The 17,447-nt window shown below is 29.8% G+C and overlaps 1 protein-coding gene across 6 annotated transcripts; it reads left to right on the top strand.

Annotated features, from left to right (window-relative positions):
• Positions 1-7,709: 7,709 nt before the first annotated feature.
• Positions 7,710-15,531, top strand: LOC105127121 (uncharacterized). 6 transcript variants are annotated; one of them, XM_011028250.1, is made up of 14 exons: positions 7,712-8,031; positions 8,612-8,668; positions 8,918-9,319; positions 10,296-10,464; positions 10,571-10,773; positions 11,019-11,393; positions 12,188-12,214; positions 12,610-12,702; positions 12,977-13,055; positions 13,245-13,335; positions 13,764-13,869; positions 14,006-14,122; positions 14,255-14,385; positions 15,092-15,531. In XM_011028250.1, exons 3-13 carry the CDS (start codon positions 8,975-8,977, stop codon positions 14,303-14,305), a joined length of 1,656 nt encoding a protein of 551 aa, XP_011026552.1. In that variant the 5' UTR covers positions 7,712-8,031; positions 8,612-8,668; positions 8,918-8,974; the 3' UTR covers positions 14,306-14,385; positions 15,092-15,531. The 6 variants fall into 6 exon arrangements, with proteins under 6 accessions (XP_011026556.1, XP_011026552.1, XP_011026553.1 ...); XM_011028251.1 differs by having other exon boundaries at positions 8,612-8,671; positions 8,921-9,319; XM_011028249.1 differs by lacking the exon at positions 8,612-8,668 and having other exon boundaries at positions 8,919-9,319.
• The last annotated feature ends 1,916 nt before the right edge of the window (positions 15,532-17,447 follow it).

Below are 17,447 nucleotides of genomic sequence, written 5' to 3'. Positions count from 1 at the left end.
AGAGGCTTTCATGTCAATTAGTATCAAGAATTTATTTCTTTTTTGTTATTGTTAGGTTAGTTTATGTGTAATTTAATATTCAACCAAATATTTAAAAGATATTAAGATACATGTGACACACTCTCTAGTATATAATATATAAGAGGCTTTCATGTCAAATAAAACATTTGTTATTTTTAACATAAAAAATATTATTTTATCATATCATTGAAAGCATCACCACATTATTTACTTAACAATGCAGTGTATGTCAGTAATGGTAGTCAGATTTGTTGCCGATATCTTTTATTTAACTTCTTTTCTTTCTTTATTGTAAAAAATATATATTTAACCTTTTTATTATTGATATTTCAACTTATATTCTTATTCTTTTTATTTCTAATTTTTGTCTTAGCTCATTTATAGAAGTTTTATTTATTTTTAATTTTATCACTCAATCCTGATTTTTTATAAATTATTTTTTTCAATTTCATCATCATTTTTTTTTGACATTTTATTGAATTGATTTTTCTTTTCAGCTTCACTTTGTTGAATTGATTTTTCTTTTCAGCTTCACTCTTCAATAAAAAAATATGTTGTTATTTTATTTTTTATTTTTTTTTATTTTTTTATTTTGGATCCTTTTAAATAATTAATATTCTTCCTCCAAGTTAATTATTCAATGTTCAATTGGTTTTCAGATATGATATGATATTTTTGGTCTAATGTCATGGGCAACAAGTTTGAAAGACTAATATGAGTTGTTTTTTATTTTTATTTATTTTATTTATTTTCTTTTCAGTTTTGTGATTTTTTATGATTTTTTTCTACTAAGTTATTTCGATTTTATAATTCAAGTCGTGAATTTAGTAAATTAATATAGATAAAACCAATTTATTTAATTTAATATATTCTATAACTTGAATGGCAGATTTTTTTTTTCTTTTTTAAAGCTTATTTTCATTACCTATATATCATTTTCAACAAAAAAAAAAAAAAGACAATGTAGTACGAGTACACAACAGACAAAACCGAAAACATAATGGCATTGCAATAAAAGCACAGGGACACAATCTTTTGAGAAGGAGGTTAAATGGTGCAAAAGCAGCAATAATATTTTTAATTTATATATTTTATGTTTAGCAAACAAAGAAAGTTTTGCTAGTTGCAAACAAAATTATACAAGTCTCTGGGTTTCCACGGAAGACATTTTTGATACTGTAGGAGTTGTCCCCAGCGAAGAAGAAAAGGTGAATGAATCTACTCCAATAAAGCTACCTAGACCTTATAATGCATGCCTTGAAGGTTTTTAACCCTCTTGCACTAAAAACAAAACCAATTGCAATTAAGATTGACGTCCAAGTAAAAGGCAATGAGATAAAAGGAAGTTTCTTCATCAATATGCATCAGGAAAGAACAAAGAAAAAAAAACATGGATTATAGTTACGGGTGGCACCGATGAAGGCGAGGATTGATGTTATTGATGTTTGTAAAGCAAGCATTTTATAAGCTTGGAACTAAAAATAAGGCAGAAATTGAATCCAAAAAACAATTACAAGGCTAAACTTTATATAGAGTTTCTATAAGCTCGTGAGAAATGCTACAACACCAGCTTTGATGTTAATATAAATAGAGTTCTTGTAAGCTTGGTTTCTTTGAGCACATTTCATAGGTCAAGCTTGTTTAAACATACATTTAAAAATACAACAAAGATTTGGTCATTTAATAAAAGTATCATGTCATCACCGGATAATAGATTATCGGATGGTATAAGAGACATCCCGTGATTATATTTAGCTTTAGATTTTATTTGAGAATGTGATTATTATTACTTTTTAAAGTTTTTCTAGATGAAATGCATTAAAATTATTTTTTAAATTTAAAAAAAATTATTTTCTAAACATGTATTTAAAAATACAACAAAGATTTGGTCTTTTAATAAAAGTATTATGCAGTAACTCGACAATAGATTATCGATAATAGATTATGGAATGGTATAAGAGACATCCTGCGATTATGTTTAACTTTAGGTCTTGTTTGAAAGCATAATTGTTCTTAGTTTTCAAAAAAAAATTACACGAAATACATTAAAATTATTTTTTATTTTAAAAAAATTATTTTTAAAATTAATGCATCAAAACGAAAACATATAAAAAAATTAAATATTTTGGGAATAAGGTCCAAAAAAAAAATTAAGAGCTATTTGAAACCACTGCATTCTCAAAAAAATAATTTTTTTTGTTAAAAATAAAATTTTAATTTATATTTTAAATTGTTTTAATGGGCTAATTTAGTTGAGTTGTGAGAGTTATAATTCTTAAACTAAGTGGTTTTTGTAACTTTAGCATAGGTTGCAGAAATATTTTATTTTGTTTTGTCTAGTACCATCAACAAAAATCATACGAGCAAGATTAATGCTAACATGTTTTATGTAAGTGGGAATAAGAATATTTAGTTGATCATGAGCTATAAATATTGAACAAAAGGAGCAGCCCCCATGATGGGCTTATGAATAATTGAGATTTCAAATATAAAAAAATTATATTTTAAATCATTTTAAAACACTAATTTAGTTGAGTAATGAGAGTTATAATTCTTAAGCAAGTTAAGTAACTTTAGCAAGGTTTGCATGCCATGATGAATAGAAATATTTTGTTTTGTTTTGTCTAGGACCATCAACAAAAATCATACAAGCAAGATTAAAACATGTTTTATGTCGGTGGGAATAAGAATATTTAGTTGATCGTGAGCTATAAATATTGAACAAATAGAGCAGCTGATGGTTATTTTGAACTAATGGGCAGTGTAATGAGTCCATAATGGGCTTATGAATAATTGAGATTTCAAAAATTTACGAATGAGCCAAGAATGAGTATAATAAATACTTGAGGTTTAAAAATACAGGAGCGAGCAATAATGGGCAAAATGAATATTTAAAACTAGAAAAAAACAAGAAGGAGCCGTGAAATGGTCATTTGACAAGAATGAAATAAATGTATGCGTGGAAGGCTGAAAATAGCATAAAATATGTCAGGAGGGAATAAATGTCTTGGGCTAGAGTGAAATAAATTCAAGGGAAACTTGAAGAGCATAATTTATGATAGAATAAAATAAATGTGCAAGTTAATGAACGCATGATTGGATGAAATGACAAAATAAATGTTTTGATCGAATGAATAAATTAGTGGCTAGAAAAGATGCGAGATGAATGTGTAAATTAATGAAAGAATGAGTTAAAAGACCACATGAGACACAATGAATGTTCAAAATGAATTAATCGGGTTTAGTTGATCAAATGGTAGGAAGAGGTTGAGATGAACTAAAGAAAATAATTAGCTGAAAAAAACATAATGATATATTTAAGAATATGGTTGTGATTGTTTTTTTAAAAATTTATATTATAATATATTAAAAAAATTATTTTAAAAAAATTATTTTTGAGATTAATATAATAAAACTATTTAAAATATAAAATAATAATTTTTAGTAAAAAGTTAAATTTTTTAAAAATCCGGTTTGCACCGTATTTCTAAATATTTTCCAAACTATATTATGTTTGAATTTAAACAAAATAGTTGATGAATTAAGGCAGCTTCTTCTACGATGTTGAATGAGATTAAACAGTTAATAAATCCAAAATTTAACTAAATTATAAGTTAAATATATTACATGAGATTAAGAAATCCCTAAATGAATCCAAGTATAATTTAGGATCAGTGAAATGAAAAGTGATAGTGTGAATTGAGAAATAATATGAATTTGATATCACTGTGCTGCGTAGAAATATATTATAGATAAAAAAAAATGACAAAACAAGTGTAATTCAAGGAATGAATGCCTATAACTTATTTGGTAATGTATTTGTAATTGTTTTTTAAATAATGTTTTATATTAAAATATATGTCAATAATTTTTTTATTTTTAAACAATTATTTTTGACACTAACACATTAAAATAATTTAAAAATATATTAATTTAAAATAAAAAAATAAAAAATTTTATTTTTTTAAATATTTTTAAATATAAAAATAAACAAGTTGTAATAATAAGTAAAGTGAAACAACTGAGAATTATAGTGCAGGTAAAGTTTTTTGAAGAAATGATACTCATTGTTTATTAATTCTAGAATTTGGTTAAGCGATTAGTTGGAAGGAATTTTAGTATACAAAAAGAATCTTGTTTCTTGTTCAAGGTGTTTTATAGGTGTATCCATTGAGGGTATCTTAAGTTCTTGCTCCAAATCTTTGTTGATTATTTTTTTTGGAGAGATTTTGTAAAATTAGTTAAATTTATACAGTACATTATTACATGTAATTAAGCCATAGATAATAATGGAAAAGGATAGATACCTTGTTATGGAAATAATATATTTAGGAGGATATCGGAATTTTATTATTTCTCATTGAAAATTATGTGTCATTATTATATGTTGATGAAAGTGTAAAATTATGAGACTGAGGCTACTGGTATGATACTGTGAGTGTGTGTAAATTTACACATTTCTCGTATATAATATAGTTGAAGGAAAAATAAAATAAAATCACGAGAGATTACAATTGTAGTTTTGTGCACATCTAAGTTATAATATAGTATTTAAGTGTAAGGTATACTTACATGCGTTTAATTATTGTCAATTCTATTAAGTATTTCAAGTTTATTTTATCTATCACTACCTAGGTTATTATTGTTAAAAAAATATATTTTTTTTCATAATCAAAATTAGTTTATACAATTTAAATTTTTAACATACAACAAAATTAATTTTTATCTTGCAAGATGGAACAATAAAATATTGAGAAGTTTTTTTAACATCATGATAACTCCATAGCATGCTAATTGAAATAATATATCAAGCCAAAACCCCTGTCAAGACAATATAAAACAATAAAAAAATTAGTAATTAAATTATAAAATTTTAACAAAAAGAAGACACTGTTAAAATTCACATTGATTTCACTCACAACACACAATATATTGTTAGTAAATATATTTTATAGTCAATAATTAGTTATGTGTATTTTACTCATGTATAACGTATTTATTATTAATAAATATTTAATTTATCTTTAATATTTATTTATATTTGATTAATAAATATGATATATAATTAATAAATCTATAGTAGATATAAAACACAAATATTTTAAAAAAATTATAAATTTATTATAATTATAAAATTCTTGTTGTATTAGAGCATTGTCTTTAAATATTCCTAGTCAATGTTTTATTGAAATTGGATATTAATTGGAGTTATTGAGACTAATACATGTCACCTTTCATTTATGAAATGAAACAATTGCTCCCATCACTACCTAGGTTATTATTATTAATTTTTTTTTTTTCATAATCAAAATTAGTTTATACAATTTTAATTTTTCACATACAACAAAATTAATTTTTATCTTGCAAGATGGAACAATAAAATATTGAGAATTTTTTTAACATCATGATAACTCCATAGCATGCTAATTGAAATAATATATCAAGCCAAAACCCCTGTCAAGACAATATAAAACAATAAAAAAATTAGTAATTAAATTATAAAATTTTAACAAAAAGGAGACACTGTTAAAATTCACATTGATTTCACTCACAACACACAATATATTGTTAGTAAATATATTTTATAGTCAATAATTAGTTATGTGTATTTTACTCATGTATAACGTATTTATTATTAATAAATATTTAATTTATCTTTAATATTTATTTATATTTGATTAATAAATATGATATATAATTAATAAATCTATAGTAGATATAAAACACAAATATTTTAAAAAAATTATAAAGTTATTATAATTATAAAATTCTTGTTGTATTGGAGCATTGTCTTTAAATATTCCTAGTCAATATTCTATTGAGATTGGATATTAATTGGAGTTGTTGAAACTAATACATGTTACGTTCTTTCATTTATGAAATGAAACAATTGCTCTCGTAAACTAAAATACAAGAGATATCTGAAATAAATATGTAGGTGTTTGTTATATAACATATACACCGAACTTACTTGCAAAAGAATTCTATATGGAAATCACCTATATCTATGAAAAGGTTTCCGAAATAGTTGTATAAATTATTCATAGACTTAAAATCATTAAATTATCTTATATAAACAGTGTGATTATTTATTCCTAGCCACACATTGCTATAATCAAGTGTAACAAACAAACAACTATCGAGCATAACATAAACTATATTAATATATTTAAGCAGTCAAAAGATAATTTATCACTCTATGTGGACTAGAAACAATATTTTATATGTTTTTAAATAGTATTGATTGTAAAACCCTTGATTGATATAAAAAGTGTTTTAAAATCTCATTTAAAGAATCAATATCAATAACATTGAGAACTAAAACAATTTAATAAAACAGATATGCTTCATGCTGTAATGTTGAAATTGAAATATTCATGATGAATAAATAATAATTACACTGAAAAACTAGTCATTAAAAAGTCAAGTCAAATCACTTATAACTTTTCTAATATTTAAAAAATTATGACAAATTATTAGATATTATATTTTATTTTCAAATACAAATTGATAAAATATTGAAGTGATAATAAATTAAATTGTTTAATTTATTTAATCTTATTTTATTGAAGATTATAATTTATATTTAGACTAGCTTATCAGGGTATCTAGTTGGTCACATGTATAAGAACAATTGGTTAACAATTAAAATATGATGATTAATCAAGTGTGACTTGATTATAAATAAATTTTAAAAATCAAGGAGTAGAATGTATCCAATACAAGTAATTACAATTCTATACATAGAAATAATCAAGTAAGAACTTAATTAAATAAATTTATAAAATTAATCTAAAATAATATATATGATATTATTTAAAAGGAAAATTGATATTTTTCAATTTATATTGCTTTTTAGTTTTTTTAGACAGAAAGCCATGCTTTTTATTTTCAAAGCAAAGAAAATAATGAAAAAAATACAATATATAAACCCTTAAAACACAAAAAAAAAGTACTCTAAAGTATAATAATTTATTTATTTTGGAAAAGGTTTAGGAGTTCTCACTAGTGATTTGTGTAGATTATTATTAGAAATTAAATACTTAAATAACTTCTAGTTTTCAATAACTTAGCCTTGAAATAAATATTTAAAGCCAAAAAAACAATTAATCTCTAAGTAATTTTTATATGAATCTTAGACAACTTTAAATATATCTATCAAGATTATTAATAATCTAAAAAAATTTATATTTATTATTTATACTAATATGTGTTTCAGAAAATTCAACATATACTCCATGATAAATTCACCAGGATAATTTATTTTTTTTCTTAATCTTAATCAATCTTAACTTAATTAGCTGTTCAACCCCTTGATAGCCTTGAATTGAAACACTATTGAGAAGCTTTATATAATGTAAGAGCTTGTTTTAAAAAACGTATATGAAAAAAATTAATTTTTATTTATTTTAAATTATTTTTTATTCTTGATAGTTTCAGATAATTTTAATATATTAATGTTAAAAATAAAATAATAAAAATAATAAAAATATTATTTTAATTTATTTTTAAATAAAAAATAACATAAAAAATAATGTTATCAAATTATCAAATATACTTTTAATAGAGAAAACTTTTTAAAATCCCAGAGAAATACAAGTGGAACATTACCAAAATGCAGAGAGAAAAACATAAATTATGTAAAATTTTCAATTACCCGTATGTCCCGAGCCGTTTTCAAATCAAATCAACAAATTAGACTTAAAAAGAAGAAGAAGGAAAGATTAAAAAAAAAAATACGCAGATAAATTGAGCGGGCTTTCGCTAGGGTTTTCACAGAACAAAAAACCCGCTCGCTATCTCTTCTTATTCTTCAAATTTTTCTCCGGCGATCTACTCTTCTCATTTGGCACCACCATTGCGCTTTTGAGCTGCAGACGCATTACTCCGTGCACTAAACGGCACCGTTTGCTTTCCCTAGAACCTATAATACACAACTGGACTCAGGTTCCGTTTCCTTTTGAAATTCTTTTGATGATCACGTAATCCGAAGTCCGAGAAAAGTACACAGTATGTTTATGAGCTTTTTTTATATTATTTTATTTGAATTTAATTCAATAGACAATTTTTATTTTTATTCTTCATGGAAGGAGTTGCTGTTTGCTTTATTTTCGGGTGACATGCATGGATGCAGTGTTATTTTGCATATTTTTTTTTTGTGGTGTCAATTTTGTTTAATTGTGCATAAATACAGAGAATTGCTGTGGCATTGGTATGCCATTATGGAATAAGTTTTTGTCTATAATAATTTGAAACATACCATCTCTTGAGGTTTTTTCTTGCGATGTTGTTATTATACCACAGCAGCATTTCATTTCACCAAAAAGAGGGGAAACCTAAAAATTAATTTTGGAAAATCAGGGAGGGGTTGTTTTACCCCCCAAAATTGCCGCACCGTGGCGATATTCTTGAATGGAATTTAATAGTTAAGGGACTAACGGCGTACAGTTCAAACTGTAATGTTGTGTCCCTGCACTGTCGGATTATGCGGCGTAATGTTTGTCCGAGGTTTTTTTTTTTTTTTTTTTTTTCAGAATGCTTAGAGTTTTAAGTTGGACAAGCTAACCAGCAAATTAATGCATGAATGCAGGGAAAACTAATTATGCATGGTGAAGCTTGATGAATAAGTTACCTGTGGATTGGAAATGCTAACATGTTTCGAACAGAAAGTGTTACATTTAGATGTCCTCGTAGAGCTTGAACTTTCTCGAAGAACACATATGTTTATCGATGTCGTTAATTGGTATATACATACTGTTTAAAAATGATTGAAGTGTTCTTACGTATGGTTGTCCTCATCACTCTGTTTTAAAATACTGCAGCTATCTTCCGATATGGCTCTAGCTTCCTTGCTTATTGTTGAAATGTTTTTCCTCTTTTCTGTTTTTTTTTTCCAGCTTGATTCTACATTTTTTACTGAACACAACAATTTGGAATAGCCTTTTATCTGAGTATGGTAGAAGCAGAAAAAGTCGACTGCATTGAATTCAAGTGGGGTAAAAAGAGAGGAGTTGGTGGGAAAAAGAAAGATGTACAGTTTTATGAATCTTTCTTTTATGATGGTGTGGACTATACTCTTTACGATTCTGTTTATATGTACAAGGAAGGTGAGACAGAGCCTTATATTGGCAAGCTCATAAAGATATGGGAGAATGCCGACAAGACAAAGAAAGTGAAGGTTCTATGGTTTTTCCGTCCTCATGAGATTTCAAATTATCTTGGAGATGAGAAGACTCCCAAGAATGAATTGTTTTTGGCCTCTGGTGAAGGTTTAGGCAACACAAATGTTAATCCTTTGGTAATCATTTTAGATTATACCTTTTTTTAATATAATTTTGGCTCGTCTTTTGTAGTGACTTTATATGACTCTAATGACATGGTTTGGATGGTGTATAAATTTCAATGGGGGAGTGGAGAAGCTTAGTATAAATTTTGTGACACAATTGATATTGGAATAATGTCCATGTTTGGTCAAACGTACATAAATAATATGCTACATGTTGAAGTTCTACATGGGCCACTTTCATAACATCATACTCATCTAGTTACCTTGTGCTAAAAGGCGAATGGGTTTCATGGAGAAAACAAGAGAAAACTAGAGGGTTCTATATTTGCAAATACATGATGTTCAATTTTTGTTTTAATGTTTGGGCTGTCTTTCCCTCAGACCTTCCATTTACCTTTGTGGTATCAGTGCCAAAATAACAAGACACACTCTGGTGTATTATTTGTATTTGACACATGAAGTAGAATTTGGACATAACATCTTTGAGGGGCCTTGCCTGATCTCACATTGAGGGGAGAGAAGGCACAATGAGTTTTTTTTTTCCTTTATATAATTAGTTTCTTTGATTATGTTGGGCTTATAGCAGTCCTCCATTTCTTTCTCTGGATTGTTTTACTTAGGGTTCTTGTCAAGGAAAATAAGGCCATCCATTCTTAAAATTTAATGTATTGTTTTCAATATTTCCTACACTTTTAATTGCATCTATTTTATTCTTAATTTGTAGCTAAATCTTCAATATGTCCTTTTGGCATAATAAGATGTCCACTGACAATCATACATACAAAATGTAATGCTTTTGAATAGAAATGAAACAGTGTTATTTCTTAGCACCTTAAAACATCGTCTTCGGTGTTTTCTGTTTATCTTTTACTGAAATTTAAGAAATTTTTGTACTGGACTTCAAATTCATTTTTTTTGCATTGGAAACATAGTTGGTGCTTTTGAGGTGCTTGTTCTAGTCAGGTTAATTTCTCTTGCATCAAATCAGGAAGCAATTGCTGGAAAATGCAATGTGGTATGCAGTTCAAAGGATAGTAGAAATCCACAACCATCAGATGAAGAACTTCAAGAGGCTGACTTTGTATTTTATCGTGCATTTGATGTTGGGAACTGTAGGATCTTGGATAAGATAGATGAAAAAATTGCTGGGATTGAAGGTATGTGTTTTTTTTGCCTTCAATACTCCTGTACTTTTATCTAATCAATTGGTTAAGACTTTATCATTTCATTCCTGTATGTTTGTTGTGTCTTCAATTGTTGCAGTGAAGTTCTTATTGAACAGAGTTGGTAATCAGAATTCCAGTGGTGTTCCAAAACTTGATTCAAACAAGAAAGAAGTCAGTGGAAATGCTGTGGTTACTGATTACAGAAGGATTTTGGCCAAGAAAGAATCTTATCTTGAAGAGAAAGCTGCTTCTAGTTCAGGTGTACAGTTTGATGAAGTAGCTAAAACAAATGAAAGGCAGGTAGATATTTTTGACGAGACTGCAAGTTCAAGTTCTAAGATTAAGGAAATTTCAGACATGGATAACCTTCATTGGTCAAGAACAAATCTTCACTAATAGAAAATTCTTTATCTAATTTAGGCGCAGGGTTAGGTGAAATTACTAAAGATAATAAAAAGGAAAGCATATTGATTGACATCTCTTCAAGATCTAAAGATGATGTTGGCGAGAGTAAAAGTAAAGTTGGTAATGTCTTTGTTGATCAGGTTTTAGTTAAAGAGAAATTGAAAGTTGCCAAGGCTTCTGGTGACTTGGATGACAGATCATGTAAGAAAGCAAAGCTTGATGACTCGGCAAAAGCATCTTATGATAATAAGGTGAAAAGCACACAGAAATTAAGACATGGTTCCAATGACAGCAGTTCCAAGGCTGTGGCTCAACTAACCCCTGCTGCTGAAGATAAATCAAGGCCGAACCTTACTAAAGATCCCCAGGAGACCAACAATGCACTTTCTGAGAAGCCAAAGCCTGATGAGAAGCTAGCTAATGGCAAGTTTCCTGAAGCACCTCTAAGACGACCTTCAGAGGAGGGCAGTAAAACTAACTATAAAATACAGGAACCCACTCGAAGGCCAGAAACTGTAAGTTGCATTGCCAGAGGTCGTTTTTTTCCCTTTATTTATCAAGGTCTGTTGTTAAATAACTTTAATGTTGTACTTCCATTTACTTAGTAGCGATGCTTCTATTAAGCAAAAATAATGCCTTTTGACAAGTGAAGAGCTAGAAGGATAAGAGTACTAATGCTGAACTGAGAAAAGATGGAAGACAATCAATAGGAACTCAGGGAGTTTTCTTCAACACACTGAAATACACTTGAGAGTTGAATCCGATTCTCAATTCATTATCATAAATAGTTGTCCTTAAAATACAGCTTAAGGTTTTTCACAGGTACCAACCGTAGAACAGTTCTAAAGAGAGTGGGAAAGAAATAAAACTTTCTATGGTTTAGTGTTTAATTAACAAGTTCAATAACAAACTTCTTAAACGATAATAAAATTTCTAAAGTAATACAGTTACAGAAAAAAACCTAAATAACTGTTCCCAGGCTGCATTGAGTAGCTTCTGCTCAGTGCCAGCAATAATTTTTTGGAGTGTAACAGACTAATGTAGTGATGTTATAGAAATGAAAGGGTGGATTCTGGAAAAATTATGTGCTATATGTGTTTGAGATTTGGATTGCAGCAAAAGGAATGATGTGCTCAAGCCTCATTGGTTTCCTGTGTCTCCTTCATTTTCAGCTCATTGATGTCTTGCATTCCCTGCTTTTGATTGTGCTCATTGACCTCTTATAGTGCTTGCTTTGTTGTTCTTGAAGAGTAACCTGTGGGGAAAGTTAGATTTAGTACTTACATCTTTGTTATTGATATGTTGACAGGATAGAAGCAAGTGGTTTCGGGGACTTGTGAGTATTCTTTCTCAAATTTGTTTCTGCTCCTGATTTCAAGTGATTTTACGATCCCTATATTTTTATTGTTAATATTTTGCTTTCTTTCTTGAAGGACCATTAAACCAATGTGATCTAACCAATGTTTGTCAATACTCTTTAAAGATTTAGAATTCAATGCCTACTGACACAAAAAAAAAATCTGTTGTTGGCCACTTGCTTAGCCTGTAGTCGAATGGGCTATCATATAGGGAGGCTCTAGCCCGAGGGATAGACTGGTTGGGAGGCCCAGCTGATAAAACAAAGAGTGATTTTTAAGCTAGACACCATTGTAGAATATTGATGTGATAAAAAATAAGTCAAAATGGGACATGCAATAATAATTTTCTAATTGCCTTGTATATTCTTACCAGCCATGGGAAGAAACAATGCAAACTGCTCATGAGCAAGGAACTCTTGTCCTGCTACAGAATTTGGATCCGTCTTATACTTCAGCAGAAGTAGAGGTGATTCTGATTCTAGAATTCATTTTCTTAACTAGCTTATCCTCTTCCATCCCTTTTTGTTTCACATCACAACCATGCTGTAGTAAAACACTTCATGTGCAGTTTCCTACAGTAAAGTGGATATTGCAACCCCCACCTCTCTTTCACTCTTGGCCTTTGTTTCTAGGCTCTATGCTTGCTATGCTATTTTCTGTCTTGTTCCAAGTAGTGGTTTATTCTTGTTACAGTACCTTGAGAAAGCATTGAGGCTCATAATTTCCTTGCCCTGGATCAGGGTCTCATTTGGCAAGCCTTCAAGCAAAGTTGCACTGCGAAGATGATTCAAAGGACTGCACGTTCCAGCCCTCACTCTGGTACAAATGAAAGTGGCTAATTACTAGTTAAATATCATAAATTTTTTAATTAAGGGCAATGTTTTCTCTTTTCATTTCTTTTGGTGTCAATTTGTGGGTGGGGGGAGGGAATCTGGACACCCCTCTATGCTTCCATAGTAAGAATCACGTGTTACTGGATTTTGATTTTGTTTGTTGTTTATGCTCCAGGTCAGGCTTTTGTTATATTCCAAAAAAGGGAAGTAGCTGAGATGGCAGTTGCAAAATTAGATGAAGTTTGCTTAATGCTACCAAATGGGAGGTATGTTTTCACCCTCTTTCAGCACTGATGCACATCAATTAAATATTTCCTGCTTAATGGTTCTGCTTTACCTGTAGAAATTCCAGTCAACGCCTCCCCGTTTTTATCAATATTAATGCCCCCCTGCTGCTCAGTCTGCAGTGTTCCCCACTGGTTAACATGGTAGTGTTAGCTTATATTTGGTAGCATTTAAGTGCCCTGGATTTTTTTTTTCTTTTAATTGTTTCTGTATGTATGCAATGCTTGCCCTGGCCTTATGGACATGTAAAACACTTATTTTGACAGTTATTGGCTAAAATCCATAATTTTTTATGCATCAAGTCTTGTTATTTTTTAATCTGCTCTGTGAACTTTCAGTTTGCTTGTTATTTGACAGTTTATAACTTTTAAATTCCCACTTATTCTTCTATTCATGTTCAATTTTACAGGCCTCTGGTTGGTAGCATTGCTGCTCCTTGTTTCCCAGGAAAGCAGTCAACTTTTTTTGGTCATCTCACTATCAATAAACTTAGAATCCACATGCAGCGTGAGATGGTAAATTTTATTCTTGCTCTAACCATGCTTGCACACACTACAGGCAATGTTCAAGTGTATAAACTTGTTATGTCGCTTCCCTCCTCCTTCCTTTTTTATTCCCACTGCTGTGATTAAAAGATGTTCTTATGCACAGAAAGAAGCAGTATCTACTTCACATTGTTCTCAGCCCAATACACTTGAGTATGATATGGCAATGGAATGGTGCCTACTGCAAGAAAGATCAGATCTAGCTTTGAGAAAGCTACGCCAGGTCTCTATAATTAATTCAACTATTTCTTGGGATTTAGTAATCTCTTAAAGTTTTTTTAATATCAACAAGAATGCTGGAAAAAAGATTTTTGTTTACTTTTTTGAATTGGGCATCATGATTTTTTTTTCACAGCAACAAGAGCAAGAGTTGAGAAAACTTAGGGCTACATTGAAGTCTAAATGAGCTGTGATGTCTCAGTTTATTGGCACTTCTCGACACATTTTTCAGAGAAAAGGGCAGGCTAAAAAAATTGTTTCTTTTGGGTAAGCACTCACAACTTAGAAACATTGTGCCTTCCAATTATCCTTTTAGTTTATGCAAATATTATTAGGCCCATGCACGTGTTAATTTTCAATCTTTGCTCACGAATTCTAATTTTTCCTTCTCAAAAAAAGAAAAAGAAAAAAGAAAAAGAGAACACCCATTATACCCTGTTAGAGGTGAGCCCCGAAATGGACTTAAATTCAGTCAACCATCAGAAGTTAAAGGGGAGTTCACGTGCTGTCTGAGATTGTCTATTACACTGGATTATGAGTTAGGTCCCACTTTTTTCTAGCAACTTCTTTTCCTGTTGGACCCACTTCCTTTTGCGTACCTCCATAGCCATAGCTTGGTCTTATTCAGTGAACTGCACACTTGCATGTCTGCAAATATTTAAGCTTGTTTTTTCCAATAGAGTGGTTGTGAAAGCATGTTGAAAACAATTGCCAATTTTTTGTCCCCTCCCCCTCCAAAACTTCTCACGTGGAGCCCCGTGTCATCACGAGTTTATGCCATTGTCTACGGTCATTAGATGAAATTGGATTAGTTAATTGACATGAATATGCACTCTTTTCTCTAGTTCCTGCATGTTGATTTGGGCATTTCACAAGGGTAATTGATGAATTCTGAAATGCTTCTCTTGGCAACTTCTTTGCAGAGTGGATGGAATGCATGTGGAAAGCCAGAACTCCACTGGTTAGATAGCAGAATGGATGGAATGCATGTGGAAAGCCAGAACTCCACTGGTTAGATAACAAGGCGCTATTTTTGGCGTGCGCCTGTAATTGTGCTAGTTGGATCAGTTTCGGGCATTGTTGGAACATGGAAATCAGGTCCCATTCACAACTACTGAGCTGGCTGGTTCACCTGATTTACATGACTGATGTGAATGTTACCTTTACCAGCTTGGAGTTTTGTAAGTTACCTCGGTAACTTTTTTGCTCTAATGGCTGGGTTACATCAGGTGGTAATTCTACCTCCCAGTCTCTCTTATCATGCATGGTTGCCATTTTGTTTGGTCTCTTGGTCCATTACCTAGCGACTTGATGACCAAACTAATTGCCATCTGAAATTCCTTGTCTGTTCTCTTCCTTTCGGGTTTCTTATTGGTTCTATGCATTATGACACCATCCCATTGCCCCTGGTCATAGCCTCTCGTGTTTCCTAAATTGCGAGATGTTCTAGGAAAGAACGGTAGCCTGATAATCCGTAAGAGATGAACTCACGAACCTGGCGTGGTTGGACCAAGCTAGCTAGCCGCACAATCAATTAAAATTATACTTGAAAATAGAAAATGCTATGGGTCCATGTAAAAATTTTCGTTCGCCTGATGCTCGCGTGTGGGATGTTGAATCCTGCAAGAACTTGACTGGGCATTTAGTCTGCTAAGTTATCAATTCGATGCCATTTTGGAACAAAGGTGAGGGAGTGGTTCTTTCTTCGCTAAACTTGGGATTTTTGCTTTGATAGTTCCTTTAAGAGTTGCTGTAGAAAATCCACGGTAAAAGATTTAGATTTGGGCAACATTAACGTCTTATCTGCTTCACTCAAATTGGCTTGGGTAAAAAAGCATGTCCATTGGTCGAGGTTCAATTGACGTTGGCCCTTGTACAACCAAGCAAAAGAATAATAATTTATTTGAGTCTTGTTTCTTGCAATGATGCATCCACCACCATGGCCGAAAGCTTGAGACTTGGCTTTTGCGATAAATTGGGTAATTATTACATAAAATACAAATAAATATTAAATTAAAACATGATGAGATTTTTTTTCCCGTGAAATAGCAGTTTGAAGATGTTGCAGTTTAAAACATTTCAGAACTGTGACATTAGACTAAATATTGTGGTTTTAGAACTGTGATATTTGACTAAATATTGTAATTGTGAATCACGATATAAATTATAATTTTATCATTGTTTGAAATTGTGATATTTAAAAAAATATTATGGTTCAGATGACATTAAATCAAATTTCGTGGTTTAAAATTGTGACGTGTTAGCATACTGCGTTGAAAAATAGCTAGATATGTTAGAAGATGTTGGGATAGCAGCTAAAATGGTTCAATTGTTTTGATAAATGATTATATTGTTTTGACTAGTGTCTAATTTTAGAAAATTCGTGTGTAGCGCTTGAAAAGGTTTATAAAATTAGTTTTTGTTAATCTAAAATTTAATTTACTTTATGATTTTAAAATTTAATTTATTTTATGATTTTAAAGAGTTAAAATATTTATAATTTTAACAAAACTTGTATAGAGTTTTTTTATACAGTAACTATACCTAAAAAAAAATTACTTAAGTTTTTTTTGGCAAAAAGCCATAATGATCTCACTCAACAAGTTTTAACTAAATGCAACAAATTCATATATTTTATAATCACAAGTAATTTAAGAAATATAAAAAAAATAAAAAATGCATGCATGCAAAATGAATAAAAAATAATTTAATAATATAATATTTAAGCAGTCCTAAAATATATAAATATAATTGATTTATCTATATCTATATCATTTACTATATGATTAGGACTCATTAATAACACAAATGGATTCAATTTGTACATTTGCTTGAGTGAACTTGTTTTCTAGCTTGACATTGTTAAGAGTTGATCTCTCTTTAAAGGTATTAAATCCAGTGCAACAAATATTTAACCATCAGGATGCAACAGTGTGAACTTTATTTTCTTTGTTAGTATTACGAAGATAAGATATGACCTTTTGACCGTCCTATAGCATGAAGCCAACCTAATATTAATAAAATATTAAAGTTAAATCAAAGATTAATACATGAAACTCAACATTTAATAAATATTAATTATGAAAAGATTTGATTAGTTATAAGATTTTGAATATGTTGGGCATGCTGCTCGTATTGCATGTATCGAGGTGGAGGAATTTGCTTGGGGTCTAGAGTAATGACTTGACGTGCGATATTCCTGTACCAAATCATATACTTCTTATCTGTAATCATATGATACATCTTTATAAATATCTTATTTTTGTGTTATTCTATTGTGATACATGAAGCGCCAACCTAATATTAATAAATATTAATGTTAAATCAAA

Source organism: Populus euphratica, unplaced genomic scaffold (genome assembly GCF_000495115.2).
Source record: "Populus euphratica unplaced genomic scaffold, PopEup_1.0 scaffold50.1, whole genome shotgun sequence".
Classification (NCBI taxonomy): Eukaryota; Viridiplantae; Streptophyta; class Magnoliopsida; order Malpighiales; family Salicaceae; genus Populus; species Populus euphratica.
Note: the sequence above shows the minus strand (reverse complement) of the source record. Positions and strands in the feature narration are given on the sequence as shown.

What these genes read in the sequence shown, in the direction of transcription:
- LOC105127121 (XM_011028249.1), top strand. Translation starts at nt 8,975, where the DNA reads ATGGTAGAAGCAGAAAAAGTCGACTGCATTGAATTCAAGTGGGGTAAA. An exon ending in AAAAATTGCTGGGATTGAAG is followed by an intron (nt 10,465 to 10,570) that starts GTATGTGTTTTT and finishes CAATTGTTGCAG; the next exon opens with TGAAGTTCTTATTGAACAGA. An exon ending in TTAATGCTACCAAATGGGAG is followed by an intron (nt 13,336 to 13,763) that starts GTATGTTTTCAC and finishes TCAATTTTACAG; the next exon opens with GCCTCTGGTTGGTAGCATTG.